Below are 18,196 nucleotides of genomic sequence, written 5' to 3' on the forward strand. Positions count from 1 at the left end.
TGCAGTGCCGGAGCTGGATCCAAGTTGGCAAAAACAACACTTTTCATGGTTCAGAATGGCTTGGGGAAAAACACAGATGGTAGATATTCAAGTAGACTCCTAGATTCAGACACGCAGGACAGGCACCAGGTTTGTCATCATTTGATGTCACAGATTTTATCAGAAGCGGCTTTATTTTGTGGCGATGTGACAAATAGTCCCTCTTCTTTAAAGCGTCAGTTTCTGTCGAGGTTTTTTACGGACAGTAAATGGCGAGCCTTAAAACAACTCAAAACTGTGGAAATAATGAGGTCTCTAAGGGAGAAATGTTGGTAATTACTGTGAATATCAATGACTCTCAGTGGGGAACAGAAAGCATGGCTGGGATTAAGAGTGATTGAACCTCGGGAAAACAGTACAACAGATGAAGTGTTTGGCTGATGGAGTTTTTAGCAACGGCCATGTTTACATAGAGATTTGGCAAAAGAAGTGGTAAAAATTACACATCTTTAGATGCCTTTGAACCAAATCCAAACATCCATTTGTGTTTTTGCTGTATCCCTCTTTAATTTTGTTTCTTTCTGCCACTAATAAATTCATATCTTTTTACTGGATACCCTCAGAAACATCAAGAACCTCTAAAATACAGAAAAGCACAACATGGTCAAACTGAAACTTCAATCAAGCCAAAAAATCCACCCCAGCTATTGCACACAGTACTACAGGGTAACATGGAAAGATATTCTAACTGAGATTTTGGACCTAATTCACAATGTGCAGCGACAAACTACATGGGGCTACATGGAGGAGCTTTGGGGTAATGATGATGGGTGATCACTAAAGAGGAACTGGTGGTAAATGGGACAGCCAACCATGCTACAAGTCTCACCTAACACAGCAGTAGGAACCAGAGGATCATTGGGTACTGTGGAAAGAAACACGAGCACCATTAAGAACCTGATGCCCTCTTTTAAAGCAGCTCTAACATGTCTGTTATCTTGTGTTTGTGTGTTTCTTTTGTTAAATTTGGGACACACTTTACACACAAATTAAAGAGAAATATTTGCCCTTTGAATATAAAGTAGACAAAGTATTTTTATATTAAATTCAATTTGTAGCAGCAGATTTTCTGAATATATAATATAATATTGAACAGCTTTGGTGCCTAGCCTAACAAACACCTGAAACACGGCTAGTAAGCCAGCCTTGATGCAGAAATATGTTTATGATTTCTTTGACACTGGACAAAAGGAAATGGAGCATCACTTTTCAGGAATCATACCCCCAGAAAGGCCAACTACCAGCACTTTATTCCACTGATACTCAATGTGTGGCTCTTGAGCCACATGTGGCTGTTTTTTGAAGACTTGTGGCTCTTTAATGTCTTGCAAAAAAACCCACAAGAGAACCTTAAAAAAGGAAATTTTGACATTAGATTTATCCTTGTAAGTCACATCAATCCAACTGTTGCACGCTAATACAATAGGCTTTAAATGCCAAATTTAATTGTCAACCTTTATTTTTTTGTCTTTCTATTCCATAGTATGTGTGCAAGAGGAAATATGCAAAATATATAACAGTGATATTTGAGAAATGGAACAAAACATGTTCTGAGCTTGACTTTGTATCTGCTGTATTCAGGCAGCAATTGAATAATTTTGCTTCATCAGTGTTGTCTTTTACAACTATGAAATATATAACTTGAGACAAAAACAACTGAAAACCACTTTCTAACCATGAATAAACAGCAGTTCTCTTGATTCAATCAATACATGTAGGTGTTACTATGGTAACGCTCTACAAACGTACTAAGATTTCTGTTTCAAACCTTTACATGAAGCGGCTTCTACCTGCCAATATCAACCCTTAACTGCTTCATCAGTCATCAGTTACTGCTTCATCAGTTATCAGTTTCAGTCATTTCAAGGCAAATCAATAACAAACCTGACTTTGGTTCTGCCATTCTTGTTAGAGGATATTTTGTTTTTCAGGTTTTTATTAATCTGTAAGTGAAAATCTTTGGGGCATTTGACTAAGAACAAAGCTGAAGTAAACATTTCAGGGCATAACTTCACGATTTAGACAATGAAGAGAGCATCTTATGGGCTAAACTGTGACCTGGCTAGGTTGCACTGAGGAAGATTAACTAGAAAGATACAAATACACAGATGTGTTAGAATAGAAAAGATGAAAGAAAATATTAGTTTCTAGCGAAACGTACTGAGAAAAATGTGCTTCAGTTGTGCTTCAGAGTGTCCATCGCTTAAAGAAATCATAGCAATAGTCTGTTTGGGAACCTACATCTGTTGTTGTAGTTGTGAGAGTCCATGAAAGTCACAGCCATGGGATCCTCTCCGTGCAGGGTGCTCTGGTCGGCATAGCTGCGATCCATGGCGTTCACCATGTGAGTCATTTCTTGCCGTGTCGTCCCGATTGCGTCCTTACGTTTTTTAGCCAGTTTCCTGTCAGAGGCAGAGACAAACACAGTCAGAAACTTGGAAATAAACACAGAAACATCAGCCAGCCTGCAGACCACAGTCTTGTGATTTTTAAAGTGATTTTTCAAAGGATGATGATTGTGTTTGCTTTTTTTAGTTCACAAACTGAAGGGCTGCAGGCTGCTGATTCACGATGCAGAATTTTAGGAAGAGAAAGGGACAAAAGAGGAAAGTACAGGCAAAGGGAGGTAGAGGAAAGGCTCGTTTTTAATGGCCGCATGTACCAGGCTTAGCTGAAGGAGCAGAGGGAAAAAAGCATCTATTACAGACCAGGGAAGTGACCTAGGAGAAAACCAGTTTTAATCCTTAATACCATAGATGAGCTGTCACGTGAAAGCATCAACAACATTTTTTTAGCCAACGGCATTGTCCTAAACTTCTGTTTTTGTTGTCATTTAAGATTCTTCATCAAAATAGAAGAAGAAAGAAGAAGAAGAAAAATAAGAATTAATAATAAATTGGTTTTCATCCAACAACAAAGATTGGAAAAATCCCATTAAAACAACAGTAAGGAAATGAGTTATGACCTATAGAAACTCAGAGAAAACCATTTACCGTTCAAAGCACCACAGTTACCATCATATGATTAATAGTACTTGAGCTGATAGCATAAAACATAAGTCCAGAAAACAATACACAATGAAGAGATACCTAATTTTCACTATGAGCTCCTATTTTTCTGCATGGGCTGCTGTTACAAAGTGCATTTAAATGGCACTGTTTGTTTTGCAAGCTACAGAAACCCTTCTTTTTCATAACATTTGGTGCCTTGTGAAGAAAATAAGAGCTTACAAAGTAAACATAAAGGTATCTCTCAGGTTTATGTAGCTCTCAATCCTTACAATCCCAGGAAAAATAACAGAGGAGGGCTAACACTTGGAGCATGACAGAGCATGCAGGAACATTTAGTATCCAGAGCCATAGATGTAAATCAGTTAGGATAACAATTACACAGTCAAAAGAAAATTATTATCCATTTAGTCCATCATGTGTTAGCCTCAACATAAACGTAAAAAAAAAATATTCTATGTGAAGTTTTATGAAACTGTTATTGTTGCATAACTGATACAACGTACGGCTCTTACTTTTTCCCAGTAAACAGAAAGCATGCTGTGTTGTACTGTATAGTTTACTTCTTCACCCCCAAAAATACACCAAGTCCACCTCTAAATCCACACACACACATGAAATACACAACACTTACACACTCAGCAGGAACATTGATATAGCTAATGGTAAACTGTAGCCGTTTGTGAGGGTTTTATTTGCTGTCTAATGACAAAAATTGAAGACAATAGAGATGTAAGGATCTTATTCTGCACACTAGTCTTGTACATGCTGTGCATTTGTCTTAAATTTCACATAATGAGAGGGTAAAGTGTTCCTCCTGGTTTGCGCTGTTATTGATCCTAAAACAGTGGTCTACTAGTCTCAGCAGTGTATCTCTGCTCCCCTGTCTGAGGAGGGCATGAATGGGGGGTTTTATACAATGTAAGAGTGAACAACTTTGCACCCATAACTTCATTTTAAAAGTCCTTAATGCTATATCATTATGGGTGCAGATGGCCCAGCAGTTGGTGGTGCCTCATGTACACAGGCAACCTGGGTTCGATTCCAGCCTGTGGGTCCTTCCCCGCATGTCTCTACCTCACTCCCTCATCCCCGTTTCTAACTCTATCCACTCTCCTCCTCTCTGATTGAGGGCACAAAAGCAGCAATGTATCTTAAAAAAGCTCTATAATTAATGCAAACTCCTGCTTTATGTGTCTTTTAAATACAGGTATTTCAAGGTGAATAACAAATGCCCTGTTATCTTTAATAATTTGTGCTTTTTTACTTCTGTTAAGTAAAATAATTGTCCCCACCTCTTTTTAAGTCGTACTTAAGGAGATATGTTGGTCACAAAGAGAGACAATAAGAGAGGGAGTAAAGACAGGATTTCCCACAATACACCAGTGAAACCACCAAGAAGAACTACCAAAAACAGAGCCACCTGCTCTGAACAGGAAGCTGACCGACACTGAGCATGTGCAGCAGCGTTACCATGATACCTGTGACTTGATGGGCAGATGGATGAACACATGACTACATGCACACAAAGAGCTACAAGTCACAAGTGCAGCATTCTTTTTTCAAATAACACGCTCAGGCCTGTGTCGTCCCACTTTTCTGGCCTGCTTTGTTCTGGTTTTTGAGGCCAACTTTGGCCTTCGTTAGCCTGCTTCAGAGCAACTTTGGAGCATGTAGAGGACACCAGGGCCGAGGACAGTTCACAGTCAGTTCAGTCACTTTGAGAGAAGCTGTCACTACATGGACAAATTACACAGCAGTTGTTTATTTCCTGCTATTTTTACACAGGATACCGTCTATTTTCTCTTGCAGAAGAGGTGCACTGTGCATAAGGATTTGAATTGTTCATAAAAGATGGTTGAATTCATCAATGTCCTAGCCTGACTGACATGAGAGTGAACTGACCCCAACCCTGGCGAGGCGTCAATGAGGATGGCTTTGGCTGGTTGATCAGAGCTGAAAATGTGTTTTGTCTTGAAAAAAGTATACTGCATCTTTAAAAATAACAACAACTATCCACTAAGAATAAGAATAGTGATAATAAGGTCGCCCAATAAGATAACAGCAGCTGGGTGAGCTGATTGGTTCGTTTACTTACAGGTAATAAGAGTATGAATAGTAGGTCCTCCTGGGGTTGTGAGCCAATCAGAAAGCAAAGAATGAGACACAAGGGTCATGAATATGCAAATTAGGACAATAATGTCCTGTCCCAACCAGCAACAACAGAAACAGAAATAAAAACACCTGATTGCTGTAACTTGAGGGTCATGCAAGGGGTTGTTGTAATAACTATGGGCCCTATGTCTTACAAAAAAAACTGTAAAAACTCCAGTTTAGTCTAAAGAAATGATACAATGCAAGCTAGGAGACCTATAAAACTATTACTATAACAAGGAACTTTCACTATCAAACTATGAACATGCAGTCTTTTTCCTCTCTACTTCTAGGGTGGTCATATTTAGAATCATGCAATGTTTTAGGCTGAATTGACTAAAACTATGAACCCTGATAAGAGGTTTTAATGCCTAAGCAGCCAATAATATTCACTTTCTACTACGTCTAATAACCTGCCAAACGGATCTGTAACACCACACGGCTCGCTTCCTGTAAAGCAAACATGATGTCATTGTGATGTCATCATGTCCCACCATTTTAAAGATGCAGTATTGTTCAGAGTTGTAAAGGTTCAATGACAATGAAGATTGATCTCCCCAGAAACCTTCGTGGAAAACTAACAAATCCTTGTGCTCATGAGGGTGACATAAAATCCAAAGTATATGGACAGTATTTATTATAATATTTGATATTACTGCTTGATAACAATTCATTACTCCTAAAGATACAAACATTGCAGAACTTTGCATGCTTCCCCCTCTTCTCTACTCTCTAGAGATCATTTTCCAGGACTTTTCCAGGACACTTTGAGGAACAATTTAGCTGGTATGACAAAAATGCATCAAGCCCATTCCTACACTGATAAAATCATTTTCTGGAAGTCTGGTTCAAAAGACTTGCAGTCTGAGGCTCAAATCATGAACTCATATGTTTATAAATGAATTTATCATTAAATAATTCAAACCTGCAGATGTACAACACAAAGTTTTGTTAACAAAGGAATGTTACAATAATGATTTGGGCATTCATGACCTATTTTTCTGCTTATTTTTTCTGATAATGTTAGTTATTTTGCAACTGTGTTCAAGTGATTGCTCTATCATTCAATCAACCCACCATTAATCGACAGGCCAGACAGACTTTTTCCCATATTCACTGCATGGGATATATTTCACATTCACCTGGGAAACAGCTCAAACACAGTGTTTGGGAAGGGAAGAACCTTTAAAAAAAATTTGTAGGATAACTGAACGACAGCGTTGTGATTCATTACTGGCCAATCAGAGTAACAAAACAGATGACAAAGCGTGTATCTGGAGAAGAAAACTACAGCCTTTATCGTTGTTTGCTATCACAGGAGCCAGTTGGGGAAAACGCAAATACATCTTTTCCACCTAGAAAAGCTTTCAGTGCAGAGCTTTGCTCCTCTTTCAATAAAGAAATGTCCAGTTCCAGTAAAACTGTCACTAATGCTGCATAAAAGCTAATCAGCTTCATCAAACTCCACTGTTCACCGGCTCCTCGTAGTACCAGCTCATTCTCCAGAGTTGACGCTGATTGCTCCAATCTTGACCAGGCACAAACATTCTACATTGAAACTGTCTGGATGGATCTGCTTGAGGACAGGCATGGAGGCTGGCTAATCAATCTGCTTTGCAAGGCTATTATTTAATCAGCTGATAAATGTTTTTGCTTCATGCCATGGTGATTACATAATATATATCTGTATATTAGATTTCATATACAAGAAATTTTAAGAGAAAAAATATGTTTATAGTTTAACCTGAACTGAATTTTTGCCATGTAATCTGTCTAAGGGTACTCTAATATGAAATTAATAAGATGTTTAATACTTTTCTGGACAGCACAAGATTTTCTGGGACATGTTCCTTTTTCAATGCTTTTTTTCTCCATGACTAGAAAATTGGTCAACTTGTTTCAAGGTTTTTCAGGACACATAGGAAACCTGAACTTTGTTGTTTGATCCATCAGTTCTTTTCCAGTGACCTTTAACTGGTTAAAGTTGAAGAAAAATCATTGTAAGACAGAACTGAGTTCCTTTATGCAACTACTGTCTTATCAAAATTATCTTATGTATTATCTTACCATTCATACCATTTCTTTATCATTTAAAGGCCTAACATTTTGAAAGGGCAGAAACTGTTAAGTCAATCATGTTAAAATGGGCAGGCCACTATTATCTTTCAGATATTGTAGGTATGAAAACACAATGTTTAATGCCAGCCTTTAAGCTCACATCCTGTAGTCATGATTCCATCTTCACACTGACTCTAAATCAGTGGAGCGAAGGCTCTATCACATAAACTCATCATCAAACCTTAAATTAAAATGTGGAGGTGAGGGGCTGCAGGAGGAAAGTTCTTCAGTGTCATGGGTTCATCACTGCCAATAATTAATGTCTCTAATTAGTTTGATTGGCTGAGTGAATGATTGGTTGTAATTGGAAGACTCTTGCCCTTTGAAGCCTCTGGCATGAAGCAATTCTTACATATCTAAAGATCTTTGACAGTATCTCCTTTAAGATAATTTTCTAAGTTGCTTACAATTAATCCTAAATTTTTATGCGTTCAAGGCATGATGTGAAGCACTTTACATTAATGTATCCATCCTGGATATGCAAATTCAATTCATAATAATTCTCTCTTTAATGAGGCACTCGTTTTCCCTGAACACCAGATTTTAATTGAAAGGTCAGTAGAGGAACAACGCCTTTAGTGATAGTTAATTATTACACTTGTACAAGCCTGTACTGGAACTTAAAATATGCATGCTCACATGTGCAAGAAAAAGTGGAAAATGTAATTTAACCTTATGCAACCCCACTATTACAGGTTGAATTTGATGTAAAAAGACCAGCCATATGACCTTGGATGCAAAAAGTTTATAGACTTGGGATATTAACATCTACATTTTAAATAACTTCTCAGTAATGCCTTGCAGCTGTCACAGGTGTGAAAAGTTAAAAAAGGAAGTTTTCCAGTGTCTAACAATGCATATATTCCATAACATGAGACTTAATTGCTGCTGAATAATAGAATCAGCTGTGATGTTCACACTCCCCAAACATAATTCTTACAAGCACTGGGATTTATGCCTTCTTATATGATGAAAAAAACTCCTCCTGATTTAAAAGTCTCTTTAGAAACAGTACAGCAGTTTAAAACAGCTCTCTACTACTAAGCAAAGACAATTCAACAGCTGTTTTATATTGTAGTGGTGCTAAGCAACCACATGGTGGAGCCCTGCACCAAACTAACAGATAACAGGCTAAAATGTTTCAGTGAGAAAACCAGGATCAAAATTGTGACTCTTCTCAGTGCAGTACTCACAGTGAAATATAAGAAAAAGAAGCATACATAGAAAGAGTGACAATTATTCTGCTAATTAGATTCTTCAAGTGAGTAATCTACTACTTCTTGTTATTCTATATGTAAATGTTTTCTTTTCAGTAGAAATGTCCTCTCTTCAAGTTATGAAGGTGCATACAGTGCACTTGTGTATTTTCTTTTTACCTCAAGATATAACTTTCCAGCTGATCTTGAAGGCCTTTTCCCTGGATGTATTCAAAGTTGAATTTTTTAATCTGGATTTGAAGGTTCCTTGACACTTTCTCCTTGAGGATCTGTTTCTCTTTTTACTATCAGCTGATCATTGTTTTGTCAGTAGGTGTACTGTACTGCACAACAGCCTCAGATCTTTCTCAGAGTAAATCACACATCTGGCAGAGAGCAGGTTCTAATTTTGGATTAATCTCAGGACAACAAGCTGTCAGCTATTTATTGCCTTAAAACAGAACAAAGTTGAGGAAATGATGGAGCTGGTTCTGAAGGGAGATCAACGTTTATGGTGGATGGATGGAGGATGGTGTTACTACAGCAAATACTGAACCAAACACACAACAAGAGAATGGCTTAGAGTGCACATTTGTGAGCCTGTGCATCTGCATGCCTGCTGGTGCAGCACTGCTGTTCAAGTTGTTTTAGGACTCATCATGAAACTCCTTATTAAAGCTTTGTTAGTTGGCATGGTAGGGGGTTTATCACTCACCTCTTCTTGACCAATAGGATGGCTACCAGCACCAGCAATATGAAAACAAGGACACCAGCACTGATCCCAGCAATCTTCACTACCCGGTCCGTCTGTTTGGCAGGGTCAGGGATGACCTCTGGCTCCTCTGTAGCTCCTGGAAAACAATGATATTGAGACTAGCATCAATACAGAGGTTTTAGCATTATGCTAGGATGGAAAACATGCCTCAAGTCAGCTTTATTGGAGTGTGGGTGTACCCCGTTACAGAGGCTGTTGTTCTCAAAGCAGGCTACCTAGGTTCAAATCGAGCCTTTGGCTCATGTCATTTCCACTCTCTCTCTCTCCCCAGTTCGCAGCTCTACCTGACTTTCCTGACACTAAAATGAAGGTCAAAAAGATCAAAAACATGCCTTTGAAAGCAAGAGTCAGCTTTATCAGCTGGGTATGTTTCTATGTATGAAGAATTTGACTATGATTCACTATACTTTCTATGAACAAACATTACACATTAAATACTGAACTATTGATCTAGTATATAGAAGGCTACATAATTCAATACATAATACCAACAGTCTAAACAGTAAGTCTTCTTATTGTATGATAACATGGATGGTGTTTAAATTGTAAAATGTTGGATGATGACAGTGAAAGTGCCTCTAAAAATATAATCACAGGCCTAATTATTAGACCAGGACTTTCATTATACAATAAGTTCAAGTGACAACGAAACAGCACAAAGAAAACAGTATCCTATATCAAGAAAAGCTGCAATGGTGTAAACAAGACAGTTTAAAGCTCTCTTTTTCAATTTCTGCTACCCATTTCCATGTTTTTGTCTTCCTGAGTAATCTCTAGGAGTTGATATTCACTGGACAATGGAAGCGAAAGGAAAACCAACCTCTGCCATAATGTCACCTCAAATGTATCACTCAGTCTAGCACTAAAAATTTTGTGAGAGGGCGCCAGTGACCTAGTGGTTATGTCAATGCGACTAATGTGCAGTCTAAAAGTTGTTATCCTCCAAGCATGCAGCTCGGGTCCAGATCCGGCCTGTGGCTCTTATCCTACTTGTCATTCCCCACTTTCTCTTTTCCCAACTCTATCCACTGTCCTATCAAAATAAAGGCATAAAAGCCACCAAAATACATCTTGAAAGCCTTGTGAAATTGAGGTTGATTGGTGATATTGGACTTATTAGTATGGCCACTTCTGTCAGAAAGCTGTCTGCCTTCTTTTAAAAGCTACAACCACTCATCAAGGGGATACAGGCGTGTAAAAAGTACAGTATTTTTTCCTTAGATTAAATTCCCTACCTTTAAAAGCAACCACTTTAGCTCAGAAAATCAAATAAAAACACTCGAGATCTTAAAATCTTTGCAATTTGGAATTTCATACATCTTTTCACCTTTTCTTATGTCTAAGAACTCCATGGTGTTGGACAAAAGAAAGTTATGATTTCATGTTTCTGCCATCCTAAAGCCTGGGGAAGCAAACTTGTCGATCAAACCAACTCTACCAGTCTTGTCACTTCTCCAGGAGCACTGAATCTGTGTCAATCACCGCACATTTCCAAAATGCTGTTCTCAAGCACAGACTGAGTATAAGCCTGCTATTCAGATTACAGTATCTTGGCACCATTTGGATGTATTTCAGCAACATGGTGTCACCCAAGACTGGAAAAGTATGCCACCCAGAAGCCTTTGGAGTCATGCTGATGTTCTCTTAAAATGTTTTAACAAAATGCACTCAACTCAGACTGGCTGCAATGAGAAAACAAACCCTGATGATCTAGACAACTTGCTTAAATTTGAAGGTTGAATGAGCTCTGTGCTAAAGTTCAGGTAAATGTCAAGACTCTAAATATTCCTTGTGAAGCAAAGTAAGACATCTGCCTACACAAACGTCATGGTAACTGTAGTTCAAGGTGTACATTTTGAATAAAGTTTTGCTTGAGAAGCTTAATTGGCTTACAGATGTAAATACTGCAATCAACAGTCACATCTTCATTAAAACAGGTTGTTTAAAACTGAACCACAGCTATCACTTCTGCCCACATGCAAGATGCTTTACTGAGCAACTCATAACTCAACATTATATATTTTTAAAGTAGACTTTTTGGCAAAAGCAGATAAAGCTGTTGGATTTTAATTAAGACACCCATTATAAATAAAGCTACACAGACTGAGGTTTACGGGCATGCTAGCAGCTCAGTGAGGTTCAACTTCAGGACAGTTGCCATTTGAATTACATGCTAACATTAAAATGTAAACATGCTTACAATTGCAAATAAGGACGGAGTTTCTTGTTACAACATATTATATCAACATGGACAGCTGGACAGCTTAGATTCAACCTGATGTTGCAGGAAAACTGTGATGACTGGATTTACCATAGACTGTTTAAAAAGATGAGTAACAGGACAACAGCCTTAAAGTGAAGCCAAAACATTCTGTTGATTTGCTGTGGCACAGATCACAAGCTCCACCTCCTCTATGTTAACAGATCAAACATAGGAAAAACTTTAAATTTAAAACACACTTTTAAGAACTTTTAAGCTTGTTTGGGCCAAAAACTGAGGCAGAAAAAAGGTGAAGATGTGGTGAGCAAGCTGCATGAGGGCACCACAGGCTGGGGGGGTTGACACAACCCTGGTCTTGGCATGGGAAAATGATCTGTTGAAAAAGTAACATAGTCTGCACCTTCGTGGCAGAGTAAGGGGTGGATGTGGCAAATAAGCATGGCCTAGGGTACCACCTGGGCAGGTAGTGGTGTAACCCTGGGCCCCTGGTCATTCTGTAGATAACCCAAGGGTCAGAAAACCGGCGGTGGTCTCCAGGCGTATAACCAGGGGTGAAAAGGACAAGACAACAACGATGCTGTCAAGCTTGACCTTGGTTGCTGAGTGTGGGACATGTATCGGGCTTGCCCCAGGTTGTGGCACATCAGGATCCATGATGAATCACCCTTCACGCCTAAAATTTATGCACATGACTGTATGTGAAATAAAACTTTCTCAAAAGTGATTTTTTTCTTTATAGTAAGTCATCATCATGATGACTTATGCTCAAGTTTTCACTTTTCTGAAAATATCCATTTTTATTAGTTTTTCTATGCTAAAAAGCATAGCATGATGATTTACAGCTTTGCTATCACAAGGTGGGGTAGTTACAGGAAGTCTAACAAAATCTAACACAACAGGCACTAAACTTTTCATAATAGTTTGCCTGCTTCAAATTAACACATGAATCTATTCTGTTGAGAGCTGTACTGGAGGGATTTTTGAAGCTCTACATGCCAAACCCTTCAATAATCTGGCTCCAAATAACATCACCAGTCCAACGTTAAATGGACCTGAACTTGTATCGCCACACTGATGCAAAAAGCTGATATTTAGAGTGGTTATCAGTTTGAATTAATCCCATTCATACACATTTAAAAAAACTCTAACACAGCAATGGGAGCAAAGTGGGGTTAAGTGTCTTGCTCAAGGATTCTCCAACATGTGAAATTCTGCTCCTATACATCAAGAAAAGATGTTTTTTTACAGGAGAATTTTTAAACCTCAACCCACTGAATGCAAGCACATCAAAAAAAATGTACATAGTAAGAAATTTTTCGATTTAGGTCTTTTACAACTTACTATACCACAGAATTTGGTTTTATGAAAAGGCAGTACCAGAGCATCAGTGGTAGCTTACAATGTATATCACTGCCTTGTATCATTGTCTAGAGCTGTCAGCTGAGGGAAAGCATTCATCACAGGTCATCGTCTCATTCAAGTAGTTGAATCACCTGATGGTAAATGTACCCAACATACAAACACACTTTTCTTACTACTCCTACACTCCGCTGCAACCACACTTAAGAAAACAGGGAGAATAAACCATCATTGGCTACAGGAATAATGAAAACAATCACTGACTATCACTGTGTATTTCAGTTTAGCCTTGGCTCTCTTTGGGAAACACTTTTGAAATGCAGTTTGACTGTAGCCCTGCCACGTCTCTGCCCCATGTCACTGTGTATTACTTGTACTCCGTCTCATTTCTGTTTCTGATGACTTCAGAGGATTGTGTGAACTCCCTGATTTCGTCCTGTTCGGAGCATGATTCAGAGATGATGTTTAATGCAGAGAGCCTGTTGTAGTGGAGATTTTCATCCTGTTGACAGTGGACAAAAAGTCAACAGAAAAAGAGACTGAGCATCTGCTTTCACGCTCCTAAGCTTAGTGATCTGATCCCGTAACGCCAGAATAGTTCCTGCTGCGAAATAAGAACATTATGGTGCATTATGTTAATCCAAATAATCCAACACAAAGACATATGCACAAAATTCAACATAACGCAATACATCTACCAAACAATAATCCACCTCTAATGCTAAATATCAACAAGAGCAACATAATCTCCCTCTCTCTTTTTATCTCCCTCAATAGTTGAAACCTCAATGTATTATTTTTTTTATAAAATGTTTTCTGCTGTTGAAATCTATCAAATGTGTCCATCTGCCTGAATGTTATTATGTAATGTAACACTAAAGCACAGCAATCCATTCTGTCTTGCTTTTTTCTCGATCAACCCTCAGATCTGCAGTAACTTTTGTTAAAAAACATGTGGCAAGAAATATATTTCATATAGACTCAAAAGGACCTTAAATCAATACATTTTTTGCAAAAATATGTTTTTCTACTAGTAATTCTTGGTTGTTATCCCAAGATCTCAACTTACCTACCTCTTGATCTTAGGATAACACAGGCTGGTTTTCCCTTAATAGCAAGTTAATTTCAGTTGTTTTTTTTTTAAACTTTAAGGAATTAACATGCTATCACAAGAACCAGTAATGTTATCCTGAAATACAGGGATAAATGTGTCAAGAGTTTAACAAAGAAACCTGAACTGTTACTAAAATGTGCTATTTTAACGATTTAGCCTTGCTTTAACAATTTTCATTACAACACAAGGTTGCTTCATCTAGCATTAATTTTGAAAAAGAAAAAGGAATTACCATGCTAATTATAAATAATCCAAGACAAAAACCTTAATTTCTCTTATATAGTGAGCAAGCAATATAGCAAGATTTTAACTAATATCAATGCAAGTAGATCAGATCTGTAGAGTTAATGATAGCCTTCTGACCAAGTTTTTTTTTTTTTCTTTCTTTTTTTTAAGCAGGCTGTGGTTAGATTTTGGCCCTCGCTGCGAAAGAAGTCTATTACCAAGTTTCTTCCCCGGCTGTGGGACTTACCAACCAGTTGCTTAACTGACTGAGCCAATGTGGTCAAACGTGTGAGCCAGCTCCATCCTTTGCACAATCCAAATTGCAGCCCTAACAGTTGAGTTCAGTGGCCAGCCTACTATTACCTTAAAAAAAGGCTTGTACCATTTTAAGGAGATGTGGGTTACAGTTTTGAACAGGCTGCAAGTATGCATTTTGCTGTTCTAATAAATGGTGAGTTTTTGTTAAAAAGTACAATTTGGCTGTCATATCTTACAGGATTTGACCATGATTTTGTCATTCTCCATGGGCCCCTCCATTTGACTGGGCCCCATAAAGCTTTCTCTTTAACCCCCCTTGTGGGCAGTCTTGACAGCGGGTATGGGTTCCCGCAGAGGCAATGTAAAATGGCAATTATGGCGTTTTGCTTGATGGTTTCATATTCTGCATGGGCATGATTGCCCCAATCCCCTCTCCCATCCTGGCCTGCTTTATTTTTTACAATTATCTTTTATTGGTTTTCATGCTTCCCACCACAGGGTACATAGCCTTTTTTCTGAACAGTACAATAGCATAGCATAACATAGCATAACATAACATAACATAACATGACATAACAATATAACAATCTACACTCTTCCATGGTGGTTTCGGAATGACATGAAACATTTATACAATTATACCCCAACACAAAAAACCACACAGTAAACAATTACAACATTTAAATCCATATACCACTCATACATGTTATACCCCCCCCCCCCAAGCATCACTCTGTTCATGCCTCCATATCCACATACACACAAACACTTGACATTGGTCCCTGTCCCATGTTCTCTCCTGACCCCCCCCCCCCCATAGCTGTGAAGTTTAATGTTTCAATCTTTCATATTTCATAATGCTTCATGAATCTGTTTCCATACATCATTATATTGTTTCACCTTATTGCCGTCTTCAGCTAGTGTCTTTTCTATTGTCAAGTAAAATCTCATTAATCCTTTCCAAGCATATAGAGAAGGCCTGCTTTCACATTAGTAACCTTGTAGTGCTGGCAAAAAGATGATTTAATTTTGGTGATTAATCAGAAGAAAGTGTGATTTTAAAAAAGGACGTCATCGCACTACCTTCCACAGCACTTAAAAAGAACGGTGGTATTGTATCTGATATTACTTCATCAAGCGGATGCTATGCTTATGTTCACACTGACCAAATAAAACTAAACTTTGGCTCAAGTGTTCTTAATGTGAAAGAACCCTTGGTCATGGCAGAACCTTCCCATGAATGCCACTAAGGAGGTTACTACGTGTAGAACCCTCCCCAGGATGTGCCATAACGTTACTACATGAAAACATCATTTATATCCCCACATTGGCAGAAATACTTGTCTGTTCAATAATTGGAAAGAAATGTTCCTAGTCCTTAAACATCAAAGGTTGTTCCTTTAGAACATCAAACCTTTAATGAAGCATTTATCAAGCTATGGTTACTTTAAAAAGCAAATTAAGGCAACATTTGTGAATAGGCTACATGTTACTTTAAAATGAAGAATACAAGAGCGTATGGTAGGATTCTGTAAAAGTCTGAAGCAGCCCAGTGGACATAAATATTTGGTGATAAAATTTATTAGCATTTTTCCTCTTTTTTTATTTAATTACAGGACAAAGGGGGATGCTCAATATGACTTGAGTGTATGAAATGTGAAACAAAGTTGGGTGCACTTGGAGAACGGGGAATAAAGTCCAATTTCAAAAGTTTCAACCAAGTAGGTCTTCATCAAGTTTAACAAACCTGTTGAAACATGTTGGTTTTTTTTAACCATTTGTCACTATAACAAAGGCTTTATAAGTTTTTCTTTTTTCCTTTATTTCATTTTTCATAATTGGGGTGCTTGGATTCCTCTTTTTATTCAATCACTTTAAGTCTCTTTTACATTTAGTAATATTTTGATGCATTGCCCAGTCAGAGCTTTAGATAATTAGATAGTGCCTTGTTGTAAACAAAGTGTACTTTATTTGCTCTATATGTGATTGTTTGTGTTGAGTTGTAATACTGTAATGAGTTTGGTCAAAAATGTAACACCAGTTTCAAAAACTGTCATATCATGATTGATACTGTTATCAGCAGAGATACTATAAGCAATTTAGATTCATTTATAGTCATTCAAGCTTTATTAGGTCAAACAATTTTTAACTGTGCATATAATAATAGAAATAATCAGTCAACAATTTGTTGTTTGTTTAATCAAGGTTGAATCCATGACCCAAAACGTTTCTGCATTTGTGATTTTATGAAAATTCCCTCTTGTTTTCTTAGTTGATGGCACAAATCTACACCTCACTTAGTGGTTCCACGTGTTTTTGTCCATGATAATCAGACCATAATCAATGGGCAAAGGTTATCAAAACAGTACATTAAATAGAAAAAAAATCTTTAAAAGCTTCTCTGTTGACCTCATAATGTCAGCGGTAGCTCTTAATGTCTGTAAAAATTATCCAGGTCAGTTCACTCACGACTTACCCACACAGGCACAATCTCACACACACACACACACACACACACACATATAAAAACACCCTGAGGCAGCAATGACAATACACAATACCCCAGATGACCTAATAGGACCACCATCACTTAATCCTCCCTCCCGGATTCATGGCTGAGTGCACACACACACATGCAAGAGGGACGAAGAAAAAGAGAGAGGCAGAGTCGTCTGACCTCTCCGTCCATTAGTGTCTTTCTGCCTTATCTTAAAAAAAAAGTCTTTCAGCTTTTCTCAAAAACTACAAAGACAGTGCATCATCTCTTCGCTGAAGCCTTTAGCGATGTAACCACCTGTTCTAGTTACTACAAGCACTGGTAATTTTTGAAATCTGATGACTCTGGAAACAGAGAAACTGGCCATATTTTCTCGTATTTTTCACTGGAAACATGACACCTTACAGGCACTGCAAGGACTGAACCACACCTTTGATCCATCCCATGGGATCCATTACCTCTGAGCCCACTAGCTACTAAGCCATGGTCACAATGAACTCTCTGACCTAAAGCGAAAATGGGAGAACTCTTACTTTGGTTTCATTTCATGAAACTGTGCTTGTTCATTAGGTTTCATACTCCGAACTTGGCCCTTTATCTACATATCTACTGTTCTGTTTATGGGGTTGATGCAACATGCTGCAGGATTTATTATCTTAGCTAGTTTATAGTTCATACATGGATCTTTATGAGAATTCAGCCATAATGCTTAATTCTGCAATCATTGTGGCTCATAGTGATTAAATTTATGCCACTTTTATTGTTTAGTTTTATGGTCATTTAACACTAAAGTCAAAGCAAGGACCATCACTTGACTGCAGAAAGTGTACAGTCCATACTTTATGCTGTGTAAATATGGCATTATTCTTATTAACTCTGTTTTTGTTCTGCTTGAGGAGAAAATGCAGCATACTGCCTACTTTCACAAAAAGTTGTTTATAGTGGCTACATGGATCTTTATGATAATGCATCCTCAATGCTACAAGTTTTATGAGGATTTTTCCCATGAAGGTCAAAGCCAGGAAAGTCATTTATGTGCAGAGAATGATTACATTGACTCCATGTTCTGTAAATATGACATCAATCCTCTTTAGCAGTTATTTTATATGTTTCAAGGATTTTCTCACACTGTCTCAAACCGTAGATACGTGTAAACTAAGAGGGGAGTTCATGATGCAATCCTTCCATTATCTACACAGCTTATCCCATAAGAGTCACAGAGAAGCTAGAGC

General features: G+C 37.9%; 1 protein-coding gene across 15 annotated transcripts in view; it reads right to left on the reverse strand.

The window, feature by feature from the left end:
- Positions 1-18,196, reverse strand: part of ptprk (protein tyrosine phosphatase receptor type K) — a 168,134-nt gene that overhangs the window by 24,843 nt on the left and 125,095 nt on the right. For 7 of the 15 annotated variants that reach the window (XM_041804628.1, XM_041804626.1, XM_041804636.1 and 4 more), the window contains 4 exons: positions 9,231-9,366; positions 5,146-5,175; positions 2,281-2,441; positions 869-904 (listed from right to left, as the gene is read on the reverse strand). In XM_041804628.1, the coding sequence (XP_041660562.1) occupies positions 869-904; positions 2,281-2,441; positions 5,146-5,175; positions 9,231-9,366 (363 nt within the window). The remainder of the gene's footprint in view (positions 1-868; positions 905-2,280; positions 2,442-5,145; positions 5,176-9,230; positions 9,367-18,196) is intronic. The other 8 variants (XM_041804633.1, XM_041804630.1, XM_041804629.1 and 5 more) reach the window with 3 other exon arrangements.

The sequence above is a fragment of the Cheilinus undulatus genome, linkage group 14 (assembly GCF_018320785.1).
Source record: "Cheilinus undulatus linkage group 14, ASM1832078v1, whole genome shotgun sequence".
Classification (NCBI taxonomy): domain Eukaryota; kingdom Metazoa; phylum Chordata; class Actinopteri; order Labriformes; family Labridae; genus Cheilinus; species Cheilinus undulatus.